This window comes from Zeus faber (assembly GCF_960531495.2).
Source record: "Zeus faber genome assembly, chromosome: 4".
Classification (NCBI taxonomy): Eukaryota; Metazoa; Chordata; class Actinopteri; order Zeiformes; family Zeidae; genus Zeus; species Zeus faber.
This window is the reverse complement of record NC_137191.1, coordinates 28201560-28225688: the sequence shown is the minus strand read 5'-3', so window position 1 is coordinate 28225688 and position 24129 is coordinate 28201560. Positions and strand designations below refer to the sequence as shown.

At 43.0% G+C, this 24129-nt stretch overlaps 1 protein-coding gene across 1 annotated transcript in view; it reads right to left on the bottom strand.

Annotated features, from left to right (window-relative positions):
* Positions 1–17087, bottom strand: part of LOC307229530 (sphingosine kinase 1-like) — a gene marked incomplete at both ends in the record, with an annotated part of 43235 nt that extends 26148 nt beyond the window's left edge. The window contains 2 exons of the mRNA XM_079999529.1: positions 16619–16826; positions 16869–17087. Coding sequence (XP_079855655.1) covers positions 16619–16826; positions 16869–17087 — 427 coding nt within the window. The remainder of the gene's footprint in view (positions 1–16618; positions 16827–16868) is intronic.
* Positions 17088–24129: the final 7042 nt, after the last annotated feature.

The window sequence follows — 24129 nt, the reverse complement described above, 5'->3', positions numbered from 1 at the left end:
GAGAGCCTTTGAGGAGGTTACACAGGGTTATAGACCTCTCTTACTGCGAGCCCAGATCCCAGATTTATTTTTCAAACAGCCTGAAGATTAAGGTCTGTCTAGGAGGCACTGAAGAAAAAAGGGGGGGGACCCGCTAGAACCGGCTTCAGCCTCCTGTCCCAAAGACTCTGAGGAGCCTTCATTAAGTTCTAAGTAGAAAACACTTTGCTTAGGCAGAATATGGGATTACGTGAGTAAATATTGGATTATCTGAATTAATGTCAGAAAGTTGCTTTGAAATCGAGACTGGAAGAGGAGGCTGAAGCGAAAATACTTTATAATGAAAAACAAATTGAGGAAGACAAGGTCTGCTTGTAATTCAGTGGTAGGTCAATGGTAGATCCTGAAAAGATTATGGTAGGACCAATATATAACCACAACAAGTCCCTTTGAATCGAAGTGATATTCCGATTCATTTACCAGATTAAATTGGGACAAGCAAGTTACCTGTCCTGAGTTTTCGATTCCTATCCTTTGCTCAGTTGTGTTTTTCGACAGAGTTAAAGGTGTACTCCATTTTTGGGGAAAATGAGCGTTGTGTGCATCTTATTGCAGAAACACAATATGCTGTACTGTAAAAGCATGCAAACAAAGCTCCCTTTGCTACTTGTTTATGTTTCTTTAAATGTGTTTCTTTGCCCATCTTGATTCTTGACAAAAAGAAGAAGCAAAAATCACTTTGTTACCGGAAAGCAGCACGAACAGAAATAACTACAGAGTGCTATTCCTCCTGGAGAATGATCTAATTTGGAGGCGAAGAAATCAAGCAACCCTTTTCATGCTGCATCAAAACATTTCCATCGCAGAGTGAGGAAAGCCATGCAACATCATTGTCTGACTGATACATGTGGGTGAATCGCTGTGGGCGGAACAACAGGAAGGAGAACTCTCTACAGAGGAGCTCAGCCGACAAGATCAGAACCTAATTAGCAGGTTTTTGTTTTGGCAGAACAGTGCACATCCGACCTCAGCTATTCTTACACAGGAGACTGCATTCAGAGCTATCACAATTGTTACATAATTGCCTGATTGCAATTATTCCAGCTAATCCCTTTCGTTGTTACGATATAACTAGGGGTGCAACAGATCACAAAACTCGTGGTTCGGATCGTATCATGGTGTTGAGTCAGGGATCGGTTCATTTTTCGGATCAGCAAAAAAAAAAAGAAAACAAGAAATGTAATGTAACTTTGATTTTCATTTATTCTGTAAAACACTTGAAGCAAGGAACTTTGAAAACAGCTTTCCAGATGTCCAATGTTTAAATAACATTTTAAAATGTATATAATATTCAATACTCAATTGTTAAATTAAACTGCAATATGAGGCACGCACGATACCTTCTTCCTTTGAACATGGTAGTGTATGAAAAATGTGATTAGATTCGCCTCCAGTAACTACATGGCCGGCTCTGCGGCCACCTGGGGGGGGTGGGGGGATTGGGAGGTTTCGAGCCTGCAGTTGGCGTCCCAGAACCAGTGTGTTCTGCGCCTTTGTGTTTCATTTTTATTACATGTCTCCTTATGGAACAACACAAGTGCGCATGGAGCAGTATGGAATGAAATTATGCCTAATGGGGACACTTTCCCCTGTGACTCTCTTTTCGCTGCACCTTTGCGTCGAGATTTATGGAAGTAAAACTTTATTTTACTATGAATATATTTTGCAATTGATACGTGGTTCACGTGCGTGCCGTGGGGGGCGACCCATACGGATCACGGATCATCTACGTTCTGTTACACCAATAGTTATAACTATATCCATTTTCTTCTTAATCTTCTCAATTAAATTCTTATCCGCAATTAACTGTTAGTCGATTCATTGTTAACGTCCCTAAACGGTATACCGTCTTGAGGTAAACCGTGGTATCAGGCACCCACAGTCTGAACCATAAGCCTTTCCCTGTTATACAGTGCCCATGGTATAAATTTATGTTGCAAAATTGAAGATGTAAACTTGATTCACCCTCACCTTATGTTGCTGCTGTGCGGTAGCAGACGGCCAAATGTTGTAATAACCCATCCAATGAGTAATTTCCGCAAGTGCCGCGTTGCACCATCCTGTTTACACTCCCCAATTTTAAAATGTTGGTGTAAAGCAGTTCTGCTTCACTACTCGCTTATTTTGCCTCTTCTGTGAATTTGAAACCCCCGACAAGTGCCTTCCCATGCTGCGCTGCTTCAGAGGCTTTACCATGTGTTTTTCTTTTTTAATATAAACGATTTATTCATTGAATATGCAGAAAACTAAGGGGAAAAAATTAATGCCGCGAAACACTGTACTGTATACCGCGGTATTTTGGTAGATGACGTAATGTACTGTGAAATTACCATTACATCCCTATTTCAACCTTGTCTTCACAAACAAAACCTCATATCCACTGAAGGGAGAAGGTCCTCATGAATCACTGAAGGTTCTGAACTATGATGTCGGCACGCCCCCACAGCCTGATGGGCAGTCTGGTCTAATTCCTATCCAACGCCACTTCCTTCCTGCGCGCCATTCCTCAGCCATTGCTGAAACCCTCCGGAAGCGGACGGAACTATCAACTTCACTGAACTGTCAGTCCCCACTTGGGGTTTCCCCTTAAATACGTCTTGCAGACCCTGGAACGAAGCCAAAGCATTACATAATCTAAGTTATAAAGTACGCCTTAAATAGGGCGGCGAAAAAACCTTGTTTATTTATGAATTGGCAGGAAGGGCCAAACTGGATGCTGTAATTGACGTGTCACGCCCAGAGAGGTTATAGTTGTGAGGAGGAGGAGGAGGGTTGGGGCTAAAGACAGCGGATGATGCGTTTGGTTTGTTTGCACAGGGTTGGGTGATGGGTGAAGCTCTGCCCAGAATGCTGTGCGAGATATGTGGGAGATGGCGCTGACCACAAAAGGGATTTCCATTCAATCCGGTTGGGGAAACATGCAGTTTGGGTGAGCTGGTTCCTTATCACTTTGTCAGGCGAATGACCTTGACTGGGAAAACCATAAATCATCATCATCATCATCATCATCATCATCAGAAATTATTACGACACGCAAAATAATGACAACCCTAAATTTAGACGAACAAAGAAGTTGAATTGCAGGGAGATGTCAATGCTGCCAGACTAAGCTGTGTCAAGCTGTGTGTTTAACCATCAATAACACAAAGTAGGTGCCTTGACATGAGACAATAAAAGACCTACTCCGATGACGCGTTCCCCAAGCACTCACTTTAATTGGCTTTGTCACGAATGTCTCATCTGCAAGGCTTTGGAGCGGGAGCCTGGGAATTGCCCGGCGTTTTAATGAAATAATCACTATTCGGTTATCCAACCAAAGGAAGTGGCGGTTTAAATGAAAGGGAAAACCCATAGAGATGGGAGAAAATATATATAAAAAACATTCTACATGGTGTTTTTAGCCATTGGCATTCTGGGCCAACAGCATGTGTGAACAGGGAACAGTGCAGGAATTGACTTTCTTATACAATCTTTAACATTTCTAGTCCCAGAAAAGTCTTGAGTACAGTACTGTAGATACATCGACTAAAACAGGCCTTACATGAAGAGCAAGTGGAATGGCCTCTGTCCCAATTCAATGACTGCTACAAACTAGTCACTATTCATATGAGTCAGTGAAGGAACAAAAAGAAAAACTGCGTCATGACCTTGAACTGTCATTCTCTTGTGAGACCAGTGTGTCAGCTTGGATCAGCCACCTTTTATCAACTACTCCATATTGTTCCATAGGTCATTGGAAAGGGTATGTAAATACATCATGTTTATACTTCCAACATGGTAGCACTTTAAGTTTACTTCTGTATGAACCGCAGGAAACTATATCTACTTAAACATGGACCTTTAGATTGTGCTCCCTCCCATCGCAGCGCTACCAGTTTGTGTAAGCCAAGGCCCCTGCTCATGACTTAACCTACCGAAAGTAAAACAAAAAAATGGCACAAAAGTCTAATTTCCATTTGTAGTCAACTTGTTCTAGCTCAAATACTCGGTAGCTATGTGACACCTGGGTAATGGTAATGTGTATTGTATGGAAATTATTAATCTTGCACATGCATAATTCAGGCCAACATCTGTGTCTTGCCTGCGACTCAATGGAGCTGATGGTTGTAAACCTTGACAAGCCCCCTGTTCGGAGGACATCCAGTTAGCGCATTAAGGGAATTAATGGATTAAAAAGGTATTTGGACTCCCCATAACGTGGCACATTTGCCAGCGGTGATACACTAGATGTTTCCTTTTGACCTACCGCAGTTAAAGCAACAGCCAGCTCGCTGTCCTTTACTGTAGGTTATCTAAACCCAACAAATACTGTTTGGGGTGATATAACCTGTGCTGCAAACCTACAGTACTAGGTTTTATAAATAGCTAGTGGAAACCCCCTGTGACTTAGGTAGTTCTGTCGTCATTTTACGACATTGAAGACTGAGACTTCAGTGGGAAATACCAAAACATTTTGCTTCCAATTAACTCTCTAATCCTTCAAGGAAGCTGACTTTTTATAGTGCATTCTTTGCGGTTTTGAGCCGAGTTGATAGCTGTTGTCTATGATGCCGCTCGCCCGACAGCGGAGAGAGAGGGTGGACTTGGTTCGACCATGTAAGCAGATCCTGGCATAGTCCAGACCACAAAGGGTGTGGAAGGGAGAGAGAGAGAGAGAGAGAGAGAGAGAGAGAGAGAGTGGGAGAAGTGTAACTCAGAGACAATAAAGACAGGCCCATCCAAAGTATGTTTTTGAGAGTTAGATAGGCAGGCAGGCAGGCAGACAGACAGACAGACAGACACAGACAGGCTGAGAGAGCAATTTCAACTCAACAAATGTCAACGCTGCTCAAGGTCAAACTCCACATCAGTGACGGCCCATTTGGCACCGCGTCGCTCGCTAAAGATTGTTTACTTCCTGTTCCTGCAGAAAGCTCTTTGGGGTCACGATGTTTATCGGACAGCTTTAACAAATTTTTGTTTTTTGTTTCTAAAGCCTACGTTTGCGCGCATTATAGAACTCCGTGAGTGAGAAACATCCGATTATAACAGACTGCCGCGGCGACCCGAGCCATTTGGAAAAATAAAAGTGGAAAGGCTGCGAGCGTGTGTAGGAAATTGACTTCCCACCGTGCAAAAGCCACAACCACATGTCTTTTTACCAGGCGGGGACTGCGACCGTGACGGAGGGGGGAGCAGCTGCTCTGCAGACTTGGTAGTCAATTAGTGGTTCCGCTTGTCGGCGAATAAGCAAATGACTTTACTGTAGCGGAGCTGCTTCTGAGAATAGCAAACTGGGAGGTTTACTGAGCTTCCCCAGTTTGAGATTTGAGTTTTCCTGGTGTGTTTTTCATCGAGTAAAACGCCATAAAACCAGTATGGGACAAGGGCGTGATGCATCTCAGGACCTTGGTGTCACTGCGTATGGTGAACTTTCATGCCCCCCCCCCCCCCCCCGTCATCTGTTTCTCTTAACATGCAGAGAGAAACATGATGACGATGACAGCGCTGACACAGAGCTGCTGTGATACCCAGAGGAGAGGAGAGCCCGAGAGACAGAGAGAGAGAGACAGAGGAAGAACGAGAGAGAGAGAGAGAGAGAGAGAGAGGAAGAAGGAGAGAGAGAGAGAGAGAGACAGAGAGAGAGAGACAGAGAGTGAGAGAGGCAGAGAGACAAGAATGGAGGGAAAACAGCAAAATTAAACTAGGTGAACAAGAGGGAGACCTCAGAGAGAGAAAAACCTGATTGAACTGAGGGGGAGGAGCAGAAAACGGCATATAAATGAAAAGAGGGAGGGGGTAAAGAAGGGACAGACAAAGGGAAAGAGAGGGGGGACAACAAGACAGACAACAAAGAAAGGGAATGAAAGTTGTGGAGAGAGAGAGAGCGAGAGAGGGAGAGAGAGAGAGAGAGAGAGAGAGAGAAAGAGAGAGAGAGCCGCTGAGTCAGAGGCCTCGACAGCGCGTCAAGTCATGGAGGAATCCTCAGGGAACACACACACACACACACACACACACACTGCAATTTTGTGAGGGGACGGACCTAGCAATATGAAATATGGCAATATGAAAAAATGAACAACATAAAACAGGCTTGCGGTTTGGAGATGCCGTTGAAGGCGGCTCACAGTGCAGGCCGACCTAATCTCCCAAGGTAAGGCTGTTCTGATTCCTTATCAGACACACTCCCAGTCTGGAGCTCCTCAAAGTGGAAGAAAACCAGACGGTTTCATTGTGGTTTCATCGGTGGCACGCTGGGAGGAACCCTTGACAGAATCGCATTCTTGCGGTTTGACAGTCGGCTCCTTCTCGGGTTGCTCCCAAAAAGTCGACCATACGTTAGTCCACAAGAAGAGTCTAAGTCGACCAAGTTTGTCATGATTAGTTGGTCGCAGGAAAAAAAACCTCCATTCAGGAGCGGCACCTTGTTAAATATTAACCTTAAAACCTATATGGCTGGATCCGTGTATGAAACGCTAGAGGGCTTTTAATTTCAAACGAATTTTAACAAAAAAAAAAGTTCAATCTCCTTGCTCGTTGTTCCGACACATTTAGAAGAATAATCACAGCTTTTGATGAGCGGCTTTAAAGAAAATGTATATTTTAAAGGCTGGTTATAAGTTATTGTGCTGGTGTCACTGATAAATTAACTAAATGTTCAGTCCCCTCGAAATTCAGAATAGGGATGTTCCAAACGAGAAATTTAGGTTTAAACGGAAGTTTAATCTAAAACTAGTCTAAAAGTCCAAAAGAATATTCTGTATACAGGTACTCCTCACTTAACCACCTACCTGTTTAACAACCGTTCGGACTTATAACTAGCTCTCCGACCAGTCGGTATTGTGCGCTGCGTATAATACGGCGGCGTGCGCATGGCGTTTGCACTGTGTGCGCGGCGTCTCAGCGTCTATACTATATACACTATATTTACTATATTCACTGTATATACACTGTATACATCTCATCTTATCACCGTTCTCAATCTTAGTCTCATTACCTCAGTCTGTCAGTATTCACGACACTAGCGTTCGCAATGGCCACGCCCCCTTACCGTTAAATAACACGGGTACTCGCTTATCAACCAATTCGCTTAACGACCTGGTTGTAGGAGCGGAACTCGGTTGTCAAGTGATGAATACCTGTATTATAAAAAATATTCTGTATATTGTAAGAGCTATTTGAAACCGTTAATCACATTTTTCAATAAGCAAATTGTTTTTCAAATGCCGCTGTCCAGGCATAGTTCAAGCACCCGCTCAAGCTCCTGCTCGCCGACAGACCGGGTGCAGGTGGGACGGGTAATCGAGTCCGCCACACCGGGAAGCGTGATAAAAATGTGTACATTAATAAAAAAAAGAATAGGGCCTAATAAGTTCAACCGATGTAATGTTTAACCCGTGTAATTAACACTGGTTAACTCGCTTTGTGCATGCAGCACTTGAAAATTAAATGTATATTTTAAAGGTTTGTTATCAGGGTTTGTATGTATCTGTAATGTACCACAGTGTGAACGATATTAGCTGATGCCCCAAAAATATATATTTCAATAATGAAATTAATATCATAAACGTGTGACAATTAGATCAACTAATGGCTTGAACTGACGACAAAAAGTCAATGAGGAAAATCTTTAGTCGGGGGCAGCCCTAGTTCCTTCAACAGTATACTACTACACTTTTGCATGGTGGGACTTATCTTACACCCTATACTATCTTGTAATACACTGAACCCCTTCAAAGGTCTGGACTGCTTGCTTTATCCTTTTGGAGAAGGATGTGCTGCTTGTACTGCCGGACTGCTTGCGCATCTAAAATGGGTTTAATGGAGCATGAAAAACCATTGTTCCTGTCCGGTCTGGGTCTGGGCCAGAGGTAATGTATTAATAATGTCACAGAGTGGCTGAAAGAGACCCGCTTTTGCTATTACTACAACTAGCTAGTCCCTGGAGAGTGTGGACCAAGATGTGCCTTTTTCTGACTTCCAATCAAGACTCAAGATTCAAGAGGTTATTTGTCACATACATATACATTTGGTCATACATATATGCAGTGACATGTCATGACACACAATTAGCTTTTAAAAAACTAGGCGAGGCGCTCGCGCAGGCGGCCGCATGGGGGAGCGCCACAATCGCGATTCTGGGTTCTATGAGTATATAATAGTATTAAATGTATAGGTTGTATTAAATATACATTTAAATCCTCCTAAATGAAATGTTCCTTCACTTACCTCCAGTATTTACCTCACAGAGTAGAAGTCCTGGCATGTCACAAAGCCCCTATTTGACAACATGTGGTTCTCTTTAAAACATCATTGTTGCCTTTGTGATGTTGCCCTGTGCGTGTGCCGCCTCGGCACAAAAAACAACTGCCATGTGATTACGGAGATGATTAAGCATTCTATCATGGAGCTTTAGGACAGGTTGTGATAATGGCAATCACTCAAAAAGCAGTTTGCAACTAACCGAAGATCCCTCAATGCATCTGCTGTACCACAATAGATTCAAGATTCAAGATACAAGAGGTTATATGTCACATACAGTACATATACAGACGCTCTGTAAAGCTCACCTTGGAGTTTGGTGCTAAGAAATTATGCAATGTCAATGATTGTGGAGCAGCCACAATCACCTAGACCTGGATCTAGGTGATTGGGTCAGGGTGGCTGCAAACCTGTTGCTCGGGGGTTGGTCTAACGAGCAACAGGTTAAAACCCCTATCCTCGCACTCACACAGGATAGGAGCCCTGTCATGACATGTTCAATCTGCTCCTGGCTAATTCCACCTAGCCTCCTCTCTACAGTAAACTGGTGTCTACAACCCATCGTCGTCTGTGTCTCTGTGCCCAGGGCCCTGGAAACGCCACTTGGGTGGCATGTGGCAGGCAGAACTGCCACACTGAAATTGACTTGTTCAATACTACAGCAGCAATACATCACGCAACGAAACAAACAATACACTAGTATACTATGAACTATAATATAATTATACTCTCTCTCACACACAAACACACACAGTGGACTCGTCTGTGAATAGCCCCTCCTCCCCGTGCAGACTCTGAATCAAAACATGCACACGTCACACATCATGTGTGGGATGTTTTATGAATAGCCCCAGATCTAAAATAGCTCAGATTGAATAAAAAAAGTTTTACAGAAATAAGAAAAAAAAAATATTGATTCATCTGTTATTCCGATCAAGCACTAAAGCCCTCGAAGGTGTAATATGATATCGCTGATCATAAACACATGTTGTTGTTTGTTGTATGTTTTGGCACCTCTGTGTGTCCTCTGAGGGAGCGATCTGGACGCAAATTGCACACCGTCTCCCTCTCCATGCGTAATGGAGACATTGGTGAGGGAGATGTTCCTTTACTGTAGCAAATAAAAACCACCACAGCTAATGCCACAAATAGAATCTAATTCTGTGGGAAACACTGAACAAGAATTATCTCGAGAGAATATTGCTAGAGTGCAGGATTTGTAAAGCAAGTGTATTGAGAGGTGGCACCAGCAATGGAAACCCTTATACAACAAACTTAACAAAGGACTTACAGAACCATCACCAAAAGGAATACGCCAAAATGATTCAGGCTACAGCGGCTAAAAAAAACGACTTAAAGAGTGTTAGGGCGGTGGCATACTTAAAAAGAAGTAGAACTTTTTTACCAAAAAGACCTGTTTAGAACAAGAGGAGAACTAAATGACGCAGCGTTATGGGTTCTTTCGGTGTTTTCGACGCAAGCCTCCCAAGGCGAACTTCCTATTTTGTCTTTTTCTCACTCCCGTTGTCAGCGATTGGTCCAAATGCCCTTGCGTCATATGGCAGGGGACACTTGAACCTCCTTTCCACTATTTATTTTTCCCCATCTTTAAATGCACCCAAAGCCACTGCCACCTCCTCTCACTGTCGCATTTGTGCTCTTTTCACCGCCTGGCACCCTTGTTGTTTTGCTGTTTTGTTTCTGTTTCCGGCAACTTGCTCTGGAAATAGGGGCCACGGAATCACTCCAGTGTGGACCAAGATGTGCCTTTTTCTGACTTCCAATCAAGACTCAAGATTCAAGAGGTTATTTGTCACATACATATACATTTGGTCATACATATATGCAGTGACATGTCATGACACACAATTAGCTTTTAAAAAACTAGGCGAGGCGCTCGCGCAGGCGGCCGCATGGGGGAGCGCCACAATCGCGATTCTGGGTTCTATGAGTATATAATAGTATTAAATGTATAGGTTGTATTAAATATACATTTAAATCCTCCTAAATGAAATGTTCCTTCACTTACCTCCAGTATTTACCTCACAGAGTAGAAGTCCTGGCATGTCACAAAGCCCCTATTTGACAACATGTGGTTCTCTTTAAAACATCATTGTTGCCTTTGTGATGTTGCCCTGTGCGTGTGCCGCCTCGGCACAAAAAACAACTGCCATGTGATTACGGAGATGATTAAGCATTCTATCATGGAGCTTTAGGACAGGTTGTGATAATGGCAATCACTCAAAAAGCAGTTTGCAACTAACCGAAGATCCCTCAATGCATCTGCTGTACCACAATAGATTCAAGATTCAAGATACAAGAGGTTATATGTCACATACAGTACATATACAGACGCTCTGTAAAGCTCACCTTGGAGTTTGGTGCTAAGAAATTATGCAATGTCAATGATTGTGGAGCAGCCACAATCACCTAGACCTGGATCTAGGTGATTGGGTCAGGGTGGCTGCAAACCTGTTGCTCGGGGGTTGGTCTAACGAGCAACAGGTTAAAACCCCTATCCTCGCACTCACACAGGATAGGAGCCCTGTCATGACATGTTCAATCTGCTCCTGGCTAATTCCACCTAGCCTCCTCTCTACAGTAAACTGGTGTCTACAACCCATCGTCGTCTGTGTCTCTGTGCCCAGGGCCCTGGAAACGCCACTTGGGTGGCATGTGGCAGGCAGAACTGCCACACTGAAATTGACTTGTTCAATACTACAGCAGCAATACATCACGCAACGAAACAAACAATACACTAGTATACTATGAACTATAATATAATTATACTCTCTCTCACACACAAACACACACAGTGGACTCGTCTGTGAATAGCCCCTCCTCCCCGTGCAGACTCTGAATCAAAACATGCACACGTCACACATCATGTGTGGGATGTTTTATGAATAGCCCCAGATCTAAAATAGCTCAGATTGAATAAAAAAAGTTTTACAGAAATAAGAAAAAAAAAATATTGATTCATCTGTTATTCCGATCAAGCACTAAAGCCCTCGAAGGTGTAATATGATATCGCTGATCATAAACACATGTTGTTGTTTGTTGTATGTTTTGGCACCTCTGTGTGTCCTCTGAGGGAGCGATCTGGACGCAAATTGCACACCGTCTCCCTCTCCATGCGTAATGGAGACATTGGTGAGGGAGATGTTCCTTTACTGTAGCAAATAAAAACCACCACAGCTAATGCCACAAATAGAATCTAATTCTGTGGGAAACACTGAACAAGAATTATCTCGAGAGAATATTGCTAGAGTGCAGGATTTGTAAAGCAAGTGTATTGAGAGGTGGCACCAGCAATGGAAACCCTTATACAACAAACTTAACAAAGGACTTACAGAACCATCACCAAAAGGAATACGCCAAAATGATTCAGGCTACAGCGGCTAAAAAAAACGACTTAAAGAGTGTTAGGGCGGTGGCATACTTAAAAAGAAGTAGAACTTTTTTACCAAAAAGACCTGTTTAGAACAAGAGGAGAACTAAATGACGCAGCGTTATGGGTTCTTTCGGTGTTTTCGACGCAAGCCTCCCAAGGCGAACTTCCTATTTTGTCTTTTTCTCACTCCCGTTGTCAGCGATTGGTCCAAATGCCCTTGCGTCATATGGCAGGGGACACTTGAACCTCCTTTCCACTATTTATTTTTCCCCATCTTTAAATGCACCCAAAGCCACTGCCACCTCCTCTCACTGTCGCATTTGTGCTCTTTTCACCGCCTGGCACCCTTGTTGTTTTGCTGTTTTGTTTCTGTTTCCGGCAACTTGCTCTGGAAATAGGGGCCACGGAATCACTCCGCGCCCCCTCGTGGCGTTGACTGACATATAACGAAAGGAGCTCTTATTGAGTATTCTGCCAATGGTGTTCTGCGACATGTTCTCCGGTGGTTTCTTGTGTCTTAAGCGCCAACTCTAGCTGCAGATGGTGAAAACTTTAAGTTGTGTGTAACGTTTACTAAATAATAAAACACAATGGATTATATCAGAAAAGAGAGAAATCACGAGCGGTGTCTCAAAGCTGGTCAATGGATTGTTGTTATTGTCAATAACAGAAAAACACAGTTTTGCGCAAACTGCAGTACTTGGAGATGTCCGTAATGTCTATTTTTTGCAAAAGAAAACTAAATACACCTGTAACACATACTGTATGTAGGAAATAGCAATGTTTTTCATGTAAAAAACACTTTTGAAGGCCAGATGTGATGATGAAGGTTTGAGGAAACACCTTTGATCCAGCCGAGCAGATCAATTGTACAGTATATCGGAGAAGACATTCAGAGAAGACATTCACATGAGCAACGCAAGGATAAAAATACCTTTGCTTTGTATCTAAATTGTTTTAATGCTTTGATAATGCCCTGGTTGCAGAGAGCGACCGCACACACACATACACACGCACGCCCACAGGCACGTACACACACACACACACACACACACATACCCGATAAAATGCTAATGCTGATAATTGGACATCTACCTTTAAATTACAGGAAATCAGCTGCCACTTTGGTCCAGAGGGACTTAAGGCCACGGTGCCGCTGCTGTAGAATTATTAATCTTCAGCACTATAACATTTTCCTCACCACTATCAATATCATGTTCAAAGAAATTATCCCTATCCTTATCAATATTTGCAATTAAAAAGGTTTTACGGAATGGCCGGTATAATGGACAACAGTGAAAATGCAGTGAATCTATCTGCCTTTACTGGCTCAAAGCCCTGCGCTCAATTTGCATTAAACCGGGCGAATGTGCCTGCGCAGGATCAGCCTCAACCTCAGCAGATGGGAATATATTTCATGGGGTTTGCGATAAAAGGTGTCAGCAGCTGGCACCCAAGACTGGACCCCAACCCTGAGCAATGGATCAATAGTCACCTTTCAACCAGTTGTTGATTGGATCCTTGATCAATAACTCACAATCGGGTCTCACGCTGTGGACTGAGTGGACTTGGGAGTCAATTTATTGTCAGGATATAATCCTATTGGGCTGACACTTAACTTAGGTTAGGTCGCGTTAATTGAAATTCTCAGAGCAGGGACCTATGTTGTTGAGGGAACCTCCATCCATTGGATGTAGGGAGAAATACATGTTTTTTGCACTGTTTTAGAAATGATTGCTTATTTTTATACTTTCAGCGGTATTATATGGTACGGAAATTAAGACTGTCTGGTTTGCACTCTAAATGAGTGATGACGATAAGATGGTGCGACCCAAGGTTTCCCACGTTATTAAGTCTGAAATATTCAAGGGAGCAGACATTATTACATACGGTTCTATCATGCTGAGAGTTGACAGTTTGAAGCTAACCCCTTTATGCGTAGATTGTGTAGTAGTCTAATATTATCTGATAAAGAAAATAAATTCCAATAGAGAAGTAAATTACTCTTTTATAATTATAAGAGGAATTAACAAACGTGTGATGTGATAGGAAAATGCAATAATTTACACTTTCTTCACATAGCCAATGCTCAAATGCTTTGTTCTTATAACCTATGCCCACATAACTAGGAAGGTCACGCTACATTTTGAATTTTGCCTGTACCTTCTTATTCTCCAGCTTGTGAAGGCCACAACGGTCACCTGTCCTGGGCCTGTGCAAATATATTTGAGCTTATTCGAGACTGGCTTGTGTGTGCATGACACATTATTTGCATAATCCAAATATTAACAGTGAATCAAGGGGATAGAGGTGACCGCTGAGGCAGCCATGGGATCTCTATGACTCGGTGAAATACCGAGGTTACGTGTCATTTTTGGAGGGGGGGATCAAAAACTAGAACCTTAGTAAGGGAGGGGAGAACACTGTGACATTCTGAGTAATCCTGCCAACACATCTTCCAGATTGACGAAGAGGTCAGGAGTGGGGTGGGACACGGAGTGGGGTGGGACACGGGTGGGGGTGGGGGTTGGGGGTAGGCAGGGCTGAGCTGTTTTAAGACGAATGGCTGAGAGCCGCTGGATGTGATTTGCTGTGGTCCTTGTTTCCAGATTCTGTCAGTGTTTCCCACAATTTGGAGCACGGCAACAAAAGTCGTAACATACTTTTAAATTAAGCCTTGTAGATGTAATATAAGTGAAGTGTCTGCAACTGGATTGCTTATTTCTCGCCTTAAACTTGTTATGAAACAGATTTTAGTGTACTGATAAGGTGAAATCAGTGAAAGTTTACCGAACAAATATAACGGAGCCCAGAGTAAAGCTCAAACCCCATTGGCTCACAGAACACGGAACTTGTGCTCAAACCCCATTGGCTCAGAACTAGGGGCTTGGCTGCTCATTCACAATTAAAGCTACACACACTGAAACAGCCCTATTTGGAACAGTCCGGGTTCAGAGGCATGTCACAATGGCTCGAATGTATAATCTGAGTGGTATTTTCAGCAAAAAACTTCAAAACCATATTTTGGGGACCCTATATTAGCAGGTGTAAAAGGGAGCAAAATAGATCCCCTTTAAGAAATGGTACAAACCACTCTTGACAGTACCTGAGCCTGTACATTTTACGAGTCCCTTTAGACAAATGTATGCTGCCTATACGAGCCCTATTGCCCTATTCTGCTTGTATTTTCCCAACACTGCAACAACAACAAAACCTTTGGTAGGAGAATAAAACATGAATGAAACAAATGACAATGGACTACACAAGTCATGCTGCAATTTCTATAGTTGGATAAAACAATCAGCTTAATGCCCAAAAACGAGACGGACAAGTTATTGTGAAATCAGGCAAAGATTAGAAAACTTGAGTTCAAAAGAGGTGTGCTGCCAGGGAGATGAGAATAGAACAGAACTACTGCCAGGGAGGTGATCCAAGTCCCACGTGTGGAGAACCTGTCAGGTCACTTTTGGGTTTTGGTGCAGCTATTGAGTGGCACAATCACAATAGAGCTCTAACAGGACAATATTGTATTGAGTTACAAACTCCCCAATTCCTCCCTTCTCTAACAATGACAGGCTGCGTTGAATTTCAGCGTATTGTGTTGTTAAAAATGCATCTGTGCAAATGGGGAAATGCTATCTGGGTCACAGTGTGCCATTGATATGATGGCTGCATGCAGAGAGAGGAGAGAAAAAAAACACTTGTAGGTGAACGTCTGTGAGGCAAAAAGCAACAATAAACCTTAATATATTTATGCAGGTGGGACAGCTTTGTTAAGAGGACAAATAATGAGATGTCTTATCATTGGAACCCGACAAAAATAGCGTGTGCTTCCCAGGGCGTAATTATAACCTTTGGCACTACTGTACATGAACCCAGATGCAGTAGTACTTGCATGGTCTGTTTTTGGTCGCCTTCGATGAAATGCTTGTTAGTGTGCCGTCTGCAGACACGGTAACGTGACTCCCTGACCGGCTGGTGACGTTGTTTAATTCATTTTGGGATTAGTTATGTCTGTAATGGAATAGCCTGAGACACAGGTGGAGGGTGGGAGGGAGAGGGAAACCAGTTCTGCAGTCTGTATGTAGCCCAAGGAACCCAGACAGCCAAGGAGCTCATATTGTAGGTAACTGATTAAACCAGAAGAAAGGCAACTTCAGAAAGAGTCGTGGATCAAGCTCAAAAAAACCGACATACTATTTAAAAGTATTATTGTTGATGGTTAATAAATACAATTGTTAATGTCTTACTCTACAATAGACAAGGGATCTTCAACCTTTTTTTTTCATATCAAGGTCCTTGAATATGCTAAGCCTTTAGGCCATGGACCCATTTTTGAGAAGATGTTGCCTCTAGGACCCCTATCTGAGAAGAGCTTCCATATCTGTCTATAGTATAATTAGGGAGATAACAGTGAAACTATGATCAAAACAGTCGTTGTTGTTATTACGTTGATATCGTTATTACAGCTTGTAAATGAAATCACAGGTGAAGATAAAATATTCAAATTTTGCTGGGGTCCCCCTGAAACCTCTTAAGGGACCTCCTGGGGGACTCTGCTCTATAGTCTTAACCCCTTCTGATAAGGTTTCGTCTCAGCCAATCTGAGAAGATATTTATTGTTATGATTTTGATATGATTTTGTCCAAACTTCCACACCTCTCTATGCTGCAGATAACAGTGAGACTATGGTCATTATTGTACACTCTCTAATGCAGTATGGCATTATTCTAATTTGTGATGTTGCGTGTCACGTCAATAATATTCACCAAATTTGAAATACAATTTAAAATAAAATGGTCAAGTTGAACTATAAATAATTTTGCTGGTTGAGGACCCCTGCACCCCTGTCTGTGACCCCTTGACAGACAGGACTACAGCTCCTTCCAACTCCTGGGAAGTTCATCACCGCCACCCACACGCAGCCCTCCACGGGTACCTCACCGTCGCGGAGATGCTTCTGGCGGGCGGAGCGCTCCCGGATCGCCCGAGCCCACTTCTCCGCCTCCTCCAGGTTGAGGCGCTCATCCTGGACCGAAGACACGCAGAAACACTGCTCCACCCGCTGCCGGGACACCGCGGAGTTCATCCACCGCCTCCGGAGCGGGTAGAAGTAGGCTGAGAAGTACGCTCCGGCGTCCGCGGTGCCGCCGCCACCTCCTCCTCCTCCTCCTCCTCCTCCTCCTCCTCCTCCTCCTCCTCCACGGTAGGACCGGCAGCCCACGCAGTCCTTCAGGCCGAGCACCACCTTGCCCCCGCTCCGTCCCGCGGGCGCGGAGGAGGTGATCCTCTGGACGGTGAGGTCCTCCTCCGTCAGGCTCACCGCGTACCTGGCTTTCCGGTTGCCCGTGGCCGTGAATTCCCCGTGGAGCACCACCTGGCAGATGTCGCCGTCCGGGGCCACTCCGTCCATCCTGGGGAAGGGGACGGGTCTCTCCGTCCGTCCGTGGGAAGGGTGCGCGGGGCTCGACAGTGAGCGCGCCGCAGAGCGACAGACAGGTCCGCGAGCTGCAGGGGGGGCGGAGCTCCGTGCCGTGACGGGCGACAGCTCCACGACAGCGAGGAAAGTTGAGCAGGTTTCAAACCTGACGCGAAAAGAGCAGCGCCGGGCCACGGCCAACAGGAGGCAAGACAGTCTCACGACGGCAAAACAGACGCTCAGGGCTGGGGATTTTCATGAAAAACGGCCTTTAAACCGTCGATCAAATAAGAAAAACGTCACTTTACGTTTCTCCAACAATGACAGGTCTTTATTTTGAGAGATGGGGGCCAAGATTATTTACGTATTTTTTTCGAGGGGTTATTTATTTTTGCAACGTAAACAGCTAAACCATTGTAATAATTAAAAAACAAAAAAAAAAGTACACACGGCACCATCTGTCTATATGATGTTTATTAAAGTGGACTCATTGTGCCACTTTTCACCAAGCTAATATATGGTCTCTGAGGTTCCCAAAACATTTTTTTGATTATTACGCATTGCGCTCCGATTATGCATTCCAACCAGTCTGATGTGCCTCAAAACGGTAGTGTTCCAAGGCTGTTTTAGTGGGGGGAGCCACCCCCCTGAGGCCCCGAGTTCTGTGAGCCAATAGGGTTGGAGCATGGCCTCGGCGTTCCGTTGTTTTTAGTCCGTAGATTCACCTGTTTCACCTGATCAGTCCACCAAAAATCTGTCTCTGTCCGGTCGCACTCCAGCCGTGGGTGGAGTTACTCAGATCGGGGGCGGTTCTTATCATCATGTGCCTCAATGCTAGGTAGCACCGAGACACAAAGCTGAATGGACATGCTTTCTGGAACAGACAGCCCACAAACAACCTGACTGGGTTGTCTGTTTCAGTTTGTGTGCGAGTTTGACCGTCAGAGACCCAAATGTACTGTATGTGCACAAGCACTGAAAAAAGTGAGTTTGGCATAATAGGTCCCCTTTAACTATGGAAAGCAAGAGAGGTTTGAAAGGTTAGTGATGTGACGTGAAAAATAAAAATAAATCTGAACTCTGAAATCTGTGATTTCTGCTTATTACTGGTTTACAAATGACATGGTAGCATGTTGATTTTGTTAAGACTGTCTTACAATATGTCATATGACCTCTGCATACACTGTAAGTTAAATCAAGTATTGTAGTTATTCGGTTAAAAGGTGTAAAAAAAATGTTTTTATAGTCGTTGCCATAAATAACTTTCATATAATGTAGATGTCAGCTAGAACTGAAATTGTTGAAATTGGTCAGTGGGATGTTTGCATTGTCTTGCATTACTTCTAGGCATTCCATATGTTCTGTGAATTTAAAACAGGTCTTGATCAATAAACAATATATATATATATATCATATAAAACACATTTAAATTGATTGCACTCTCACAAAAACATTTCTATACAGCTTTATCTCCGTGGTTCTATGAAAAAAGCTGCAGTGGCTGGCCACCGGTGGATTACCATGGATTGAATAGGACGCGTGCAGGACGCGGCGCCGCGCCCGACTGGAGCTCCACGCCACAGTGCAGGGCGCTGCGGCGCTGCATGGGTGGGGGGGAAACGATGTCGCATGTCTCCCTCTAGTGGCGGACCGGTGGAACAACGGGACGAGCGCGCAAGTAGATCGTCCAGGGGGGTTCAAGTCGTAGCGTTTTGTTGGGGATTTTCCACTTGTTACCAGTTGAAGGTTCCGACAAATCAACTTTTTTTTTTTTTTTTTTTAATTGGAAAAGTGTGACTCCTTGTCAAACAATGTACAACATAGAACACTATCCCAACAGACAAACACGCACTACAACCTAAGCAGTAAACTGCAATATGATATAATAACACTATGATATTAACCATACATATAAGCATTCCATACTGTTGTATTGATATTATTCATAATGTACAGAAACCTCCTACCATATTCATATTCATATTATACCCACTCAATACTTTCATCCTTATTGACACCTTTATATGGTGCATATACATATTTGATATATTATTATATATTCATTTTAAATATTGTATACATATTTTGTAGATTCTGTATGTTTTGTATATTGTATGAGTGTTAAGCATTCTCTTTTATGCCACTTGACTGAAAAAGAAAATGCACAACCATCACCAACATTTTTTTAATCTTCAAACTGTATTTGTGGATATGCCTTTCTAATATTGTCTGTTATTGTTGTTGTTTTTTAACTACTTTCAGTCATCGGGTATTTCTCACGTGAATCTATAGGAACCACACATATTATGTAACTCTGCCAATTTATCAATATGTTTTCTCACTTGGCCCTGTGTTTACTAGGCAAATAACACACGCAGGATATGCCAGACTATTTAAAAATGTGCACAAGTTTTTACAAAACCTGAGTGTGCCAACCATGATTGGCTGAGATGGGAAAACAGCCTCTTTTTATTGGAGCACTTTTAGTCATATTTAGTCTTGAACCGAACCAATGTTCACATTTTTGAGCTTTTCCTTTTTATTTTTTTTTACTTTTCAGTTATTTACCAACCATCTACAGTATCTTATTCAAAGGGTCAGTTTCCATTGAAGCACGAGCCACATCGGGGCCTATTTTCTGACTCTCAGGTGTCCACATCACTCCACAACAAACCCTCTCTGCTCCTGTTGGAAACAGGACAGTATGACTCGTAACAGCAACTGTTTATCAAATCCTTCATGAGAGTAACATGGGAGTAATGCTGTGGTAGGCATTACTCCAATGTTTCTCTTATGAAGGGCAGTTTATGGAGGGAGCCATTCTATCGTACATATTGCCCCATATTTTTTTTTTTTTAATGAATGTAAGTCAACATTTACCCGATGTGTGTTCTCAGCTTTACGTTAATTCTTTATTCCCAGTTGAATTGATATTTTTTAAATTAAAATTATCATGTATTTCCTGTTACTGCATAATTATAGAGCTTAATAGAGATTAGAGCGTAATTTAATTTAATTTAATTTAATTTAATTTAATTTAATTTAAATAAATGAAATTTCACAAATACAGTGACTTTGTTAGGAACTAGTGTAGCTATGGAGGTACAATTTTAAACATTAACGTAATATGAATCTATCTATCTATCTATCTATCTATCTATCTATCTATCTATCTATCTATCTATCTATCTATCTATCTATCTATCTGTCTGTCTATCTATCTGTCTGTCTGTCTGTCTGTCTGTCTGTCTGTCTGTCTGTCTGTCTGTCGCTCGTTGGTTGGTCTAACAATCAACAGGTAAAACCCCCATCTCCACACACACTCAGGAGAGGAGCCTTTGTCATGACACATGACCATCTGCTCCTGGGCTAATTCCAACTAGCCCACTCTCTACAATAAATAAACACAATAAACACCACTTGGGTGGTGTGTGGTAGGCGAAACGGCCACTCTGTCTGTCTGCCTGTCCGTCTTTATTATCTATCTCCATTATCCATCTATGTCTATCTGTCTGTCTGCCTGCCTATATTACCTATCTATGTCTATCTGCTCACCTTTGTGCACGCAGTGGAGACGCACTGGTGTGGACATCGTACACCCTTGCCTGGAATATTTCTCTCCAACGTGCGTTCACTGGGAAACAAACTGGACGAACTTCAGCTACTGTTGGGGAAGAGCAGAGACTTTTCTTCATCTTCTGTTTGTGGTTCACAGAGACGTGGCTGAGCAGAACTATACTGGACTCTGCAGCTGGCAGGCTTCCATCTCTTCAGAGTGGATCGGGACACAGGCGGCAAAAGGTGGAGGTTTGCGTTTTTACACGAACAGTAGCTGGTGTAATGACGTGACAGTGATCCTAAAGCACTGTTCTCCAGGCCTGGAATCTTTTTTCATTAACTGTTTTCACACCAACCACCGCTGGCCAACGTGCAGGACGCACAGCGCATGCTCGCCGACCAGATACGGTGTGTGGAAGTGACAAACCCGGACTCCTTAGTCATTGTCCTCGGCACCCTTCACAAAGGAAACCTCAGCCATGAACTCCCCAAATATAGACAGTTTATTAAATGCCCCCACCAGAGAGGAGAATGCTTTGGACCGCTGTTACACCACAGTAAGCAATGCCTATCACATCCCCCCGACCACGTCATGGTCCACCTGATTCCTGCATACAGAGAGTACATGCCATGTACCAGCCTGACTCCACCTGCAGGTGGATCACAGACTCCATGTCTCACAGGAGGCAGCATGTGAAGCCGGGAAAACATGTCTCTGACTCCCGGACCATCAGCACCTTTTCCCCTCAAGGCTGCGTTCTTTCTCCTCTGCTCTTCTCCCTGTACACCAACAGCTGCACCTCCGGCTACTCCGGTTTGTCAAGCTCCTGAAATTTGCAGACGGCACCACCCTCATTGGGCTCGTCTCTGGCGGGGATGATCTGCCTACAGGTGAGACGCAGTGAAAACGTGGAGATGGTTGTGGACTTCAGGAAGAACGCAGGCCCCATTTACCCCCATCACCCTGTGTGACTCCCCAGTTGACTCTGTGGAGTCCTGCCGCTTCCTGGGAACCATCGTCTCTCAGGACCTGAAGAGGGAGCTGAACATCTTCTTGCGGCAGCTAAGGAAGTTCAAGACGATGATGGTGCACTTCCACACCTCCATCATTGAGTCCATTCTCACCTTCTCCATCACCATCTGATATGTTGCTGCAACCACCAAGGACAAGGGCAGACTGCAGTGTGTCATTCGCTCTGCTGAGAAGGTGATTGGCTGCAATCGACCATCTCTCCAGGACCTGTACGCCTCCAGGACCCTGAGGCATGCAGGTAAGATTGTGGCTGACCCCTCCCATCCCGGACACAAACTGTTCGAAACACTTCTGTCTGGCAGGAGGCTGTGGTCCAACAAGGCCAAAACCTCTCGCCACAACAACAGTTTCTTCCCGTCTGCAACTGGCCTCATCAACAAGGCCCGGGACCCCCAATGAAATGGACCCTTACCCCCTCCCCCCATAGTCACTACACAGATATGTACGCCTTGAATTGAATGGATATGTCAATGCGTGACATTAACGCACATTCTTCATTATTCTGGACTATTATTTGGAACATTAATTGGAACATTTGCACATTCCTGCACAAACTGTACCGCTCTTCATTAAAAAAACAAAAACAAACAAAGCCTTATTTTACATATACTTATATATTCACAGATTGTTTTCCTATTGTTCTATTTTACATTTATGTTTCATGTATGCACCGAACACCAAGACAAATTCCTTGTACATGTTAACTTGGCAATGAAGACGATACTGATTCTGATATATCTCTATCTGTCTGTCTGTCTGTGTCTTTGTCCACCTGTATCTATATCGCTATCTATTTGTCTGTCTGTCTATGTCTATCTGTCTGTCTGTCCATGTTTCTATTAATTTGTCTGTCTATATGTCTATGTCCGTCTGTCTGTCTATCTATCTGTCTATCTATCTATCTATCTATCTATCTATCTATCTATCTATCTCTCTATCTATCTATCTATCTATCTCTCTATCTATCTATCTATCTATCTATCTATCTATCTATCTATCTATCTATCTATCTATCTATCTAGCCATCTATCTATCTATCTATCTATCTATCTATCTATCTATCTATCTATCTATCTATCTATCTATCTATCTATCTATCTATCTATCTATCTATCTATCTATCTATCTATCTGTCTGTGTCTATGTCTATCTATTATCTATCTAAATTGTAAATTGTGTAAATTTCCCCGGTGTGGGACTAATAAAGGTTTATACGTATCTTATCTTATCTATACCTCTATTTTCTGTCTATGTCTATCTGTCTGTCTGTCTGTGTCTATGTCTATCTATTATCTATCTATATCTCGATCTGTCTGTCTATGTCTATGTCGATCAATTATCTATCTATATCTCAATCTGTCTGTCTGTCTATGTTTATCTATTATCTATCCATTTATCTGTCTGTCTCTGTATTATCTATCTATATTTCTGTCGGTCTGTCTGCCTGTTTGTCTGTCTGTCTGTGTCTATGTGTCTATTATCTATCTGTCTGTCTATTGTCTATCTGTCTGTCTGTCTATGTCTATCTTTATCTCTATCTATCTGTCTGTCCATGTCTGTCTATTAACTATCTATTATCTGTCTGTCTATTGTCTATTGTCTATCTGTCTGTCTGTCTGTCTATGTATTATCTATCTATATCTCTAGATAGCTGTCTGTCTGTCTATGTCTATCTGTCTGTCTGTCTGTGTCTATGTCTGTCTATTATCTACCTATATCTCTGTCCGTCAGTCTGTTTACTGTCTGCCTGTCTGTCTGTCTATTGTCTATCTGTCGGTCTATGTCTATCTGTCTGTCTTCTATCTATATCTGTCTGTCTGTCTGTCTGTCTATGACTGTCTATCTATATCTCTATCTATTTGTCTGTCTTTCTGTCTGTCTGTTCTATCTATATGTCTTCTGTCTGTATCTGTCCATCTGTCTATGTCTATGTTTATCTATTATCTATCTATATCTCCATCTAGCCATCTGTCTGTCTGTCTATGTCTATGTCTGTCTATATATATATATATATATAGTATATCATCAGGGGTAAGTAATACGAGCTCGCCGGCGGCCGCCAGCTGCAGTTCGCCGCGGTCCCCTTCTCTATAGGCGGATTACTGAACGGCTCGAAATTATTATTGTTATTATTATTATTGTAAATATATAATAATAATAATAATAATAATAATAATAATAATAATAATAATAATGCCTTTGTGACACGGGTAAGTCAGCACCCGGTCCTCCAGGTTGGGGGTTGGCGTGGGGTTAACAACCTCACCCCGTAAAAAAAAGCATGTTACGGAAACGACGAGAAGAAGCCATTCTGGTAAGGAGCAAATGGTGGGGGCTCGCCGCCCAATGTTCCAGAAGGAACGGGAGGAACTAACTAACTAACTATTTATATATATATTTGTCTGTCTGTCCATGTCTATCTCTCTGTCTATCTGTCTGTCATCT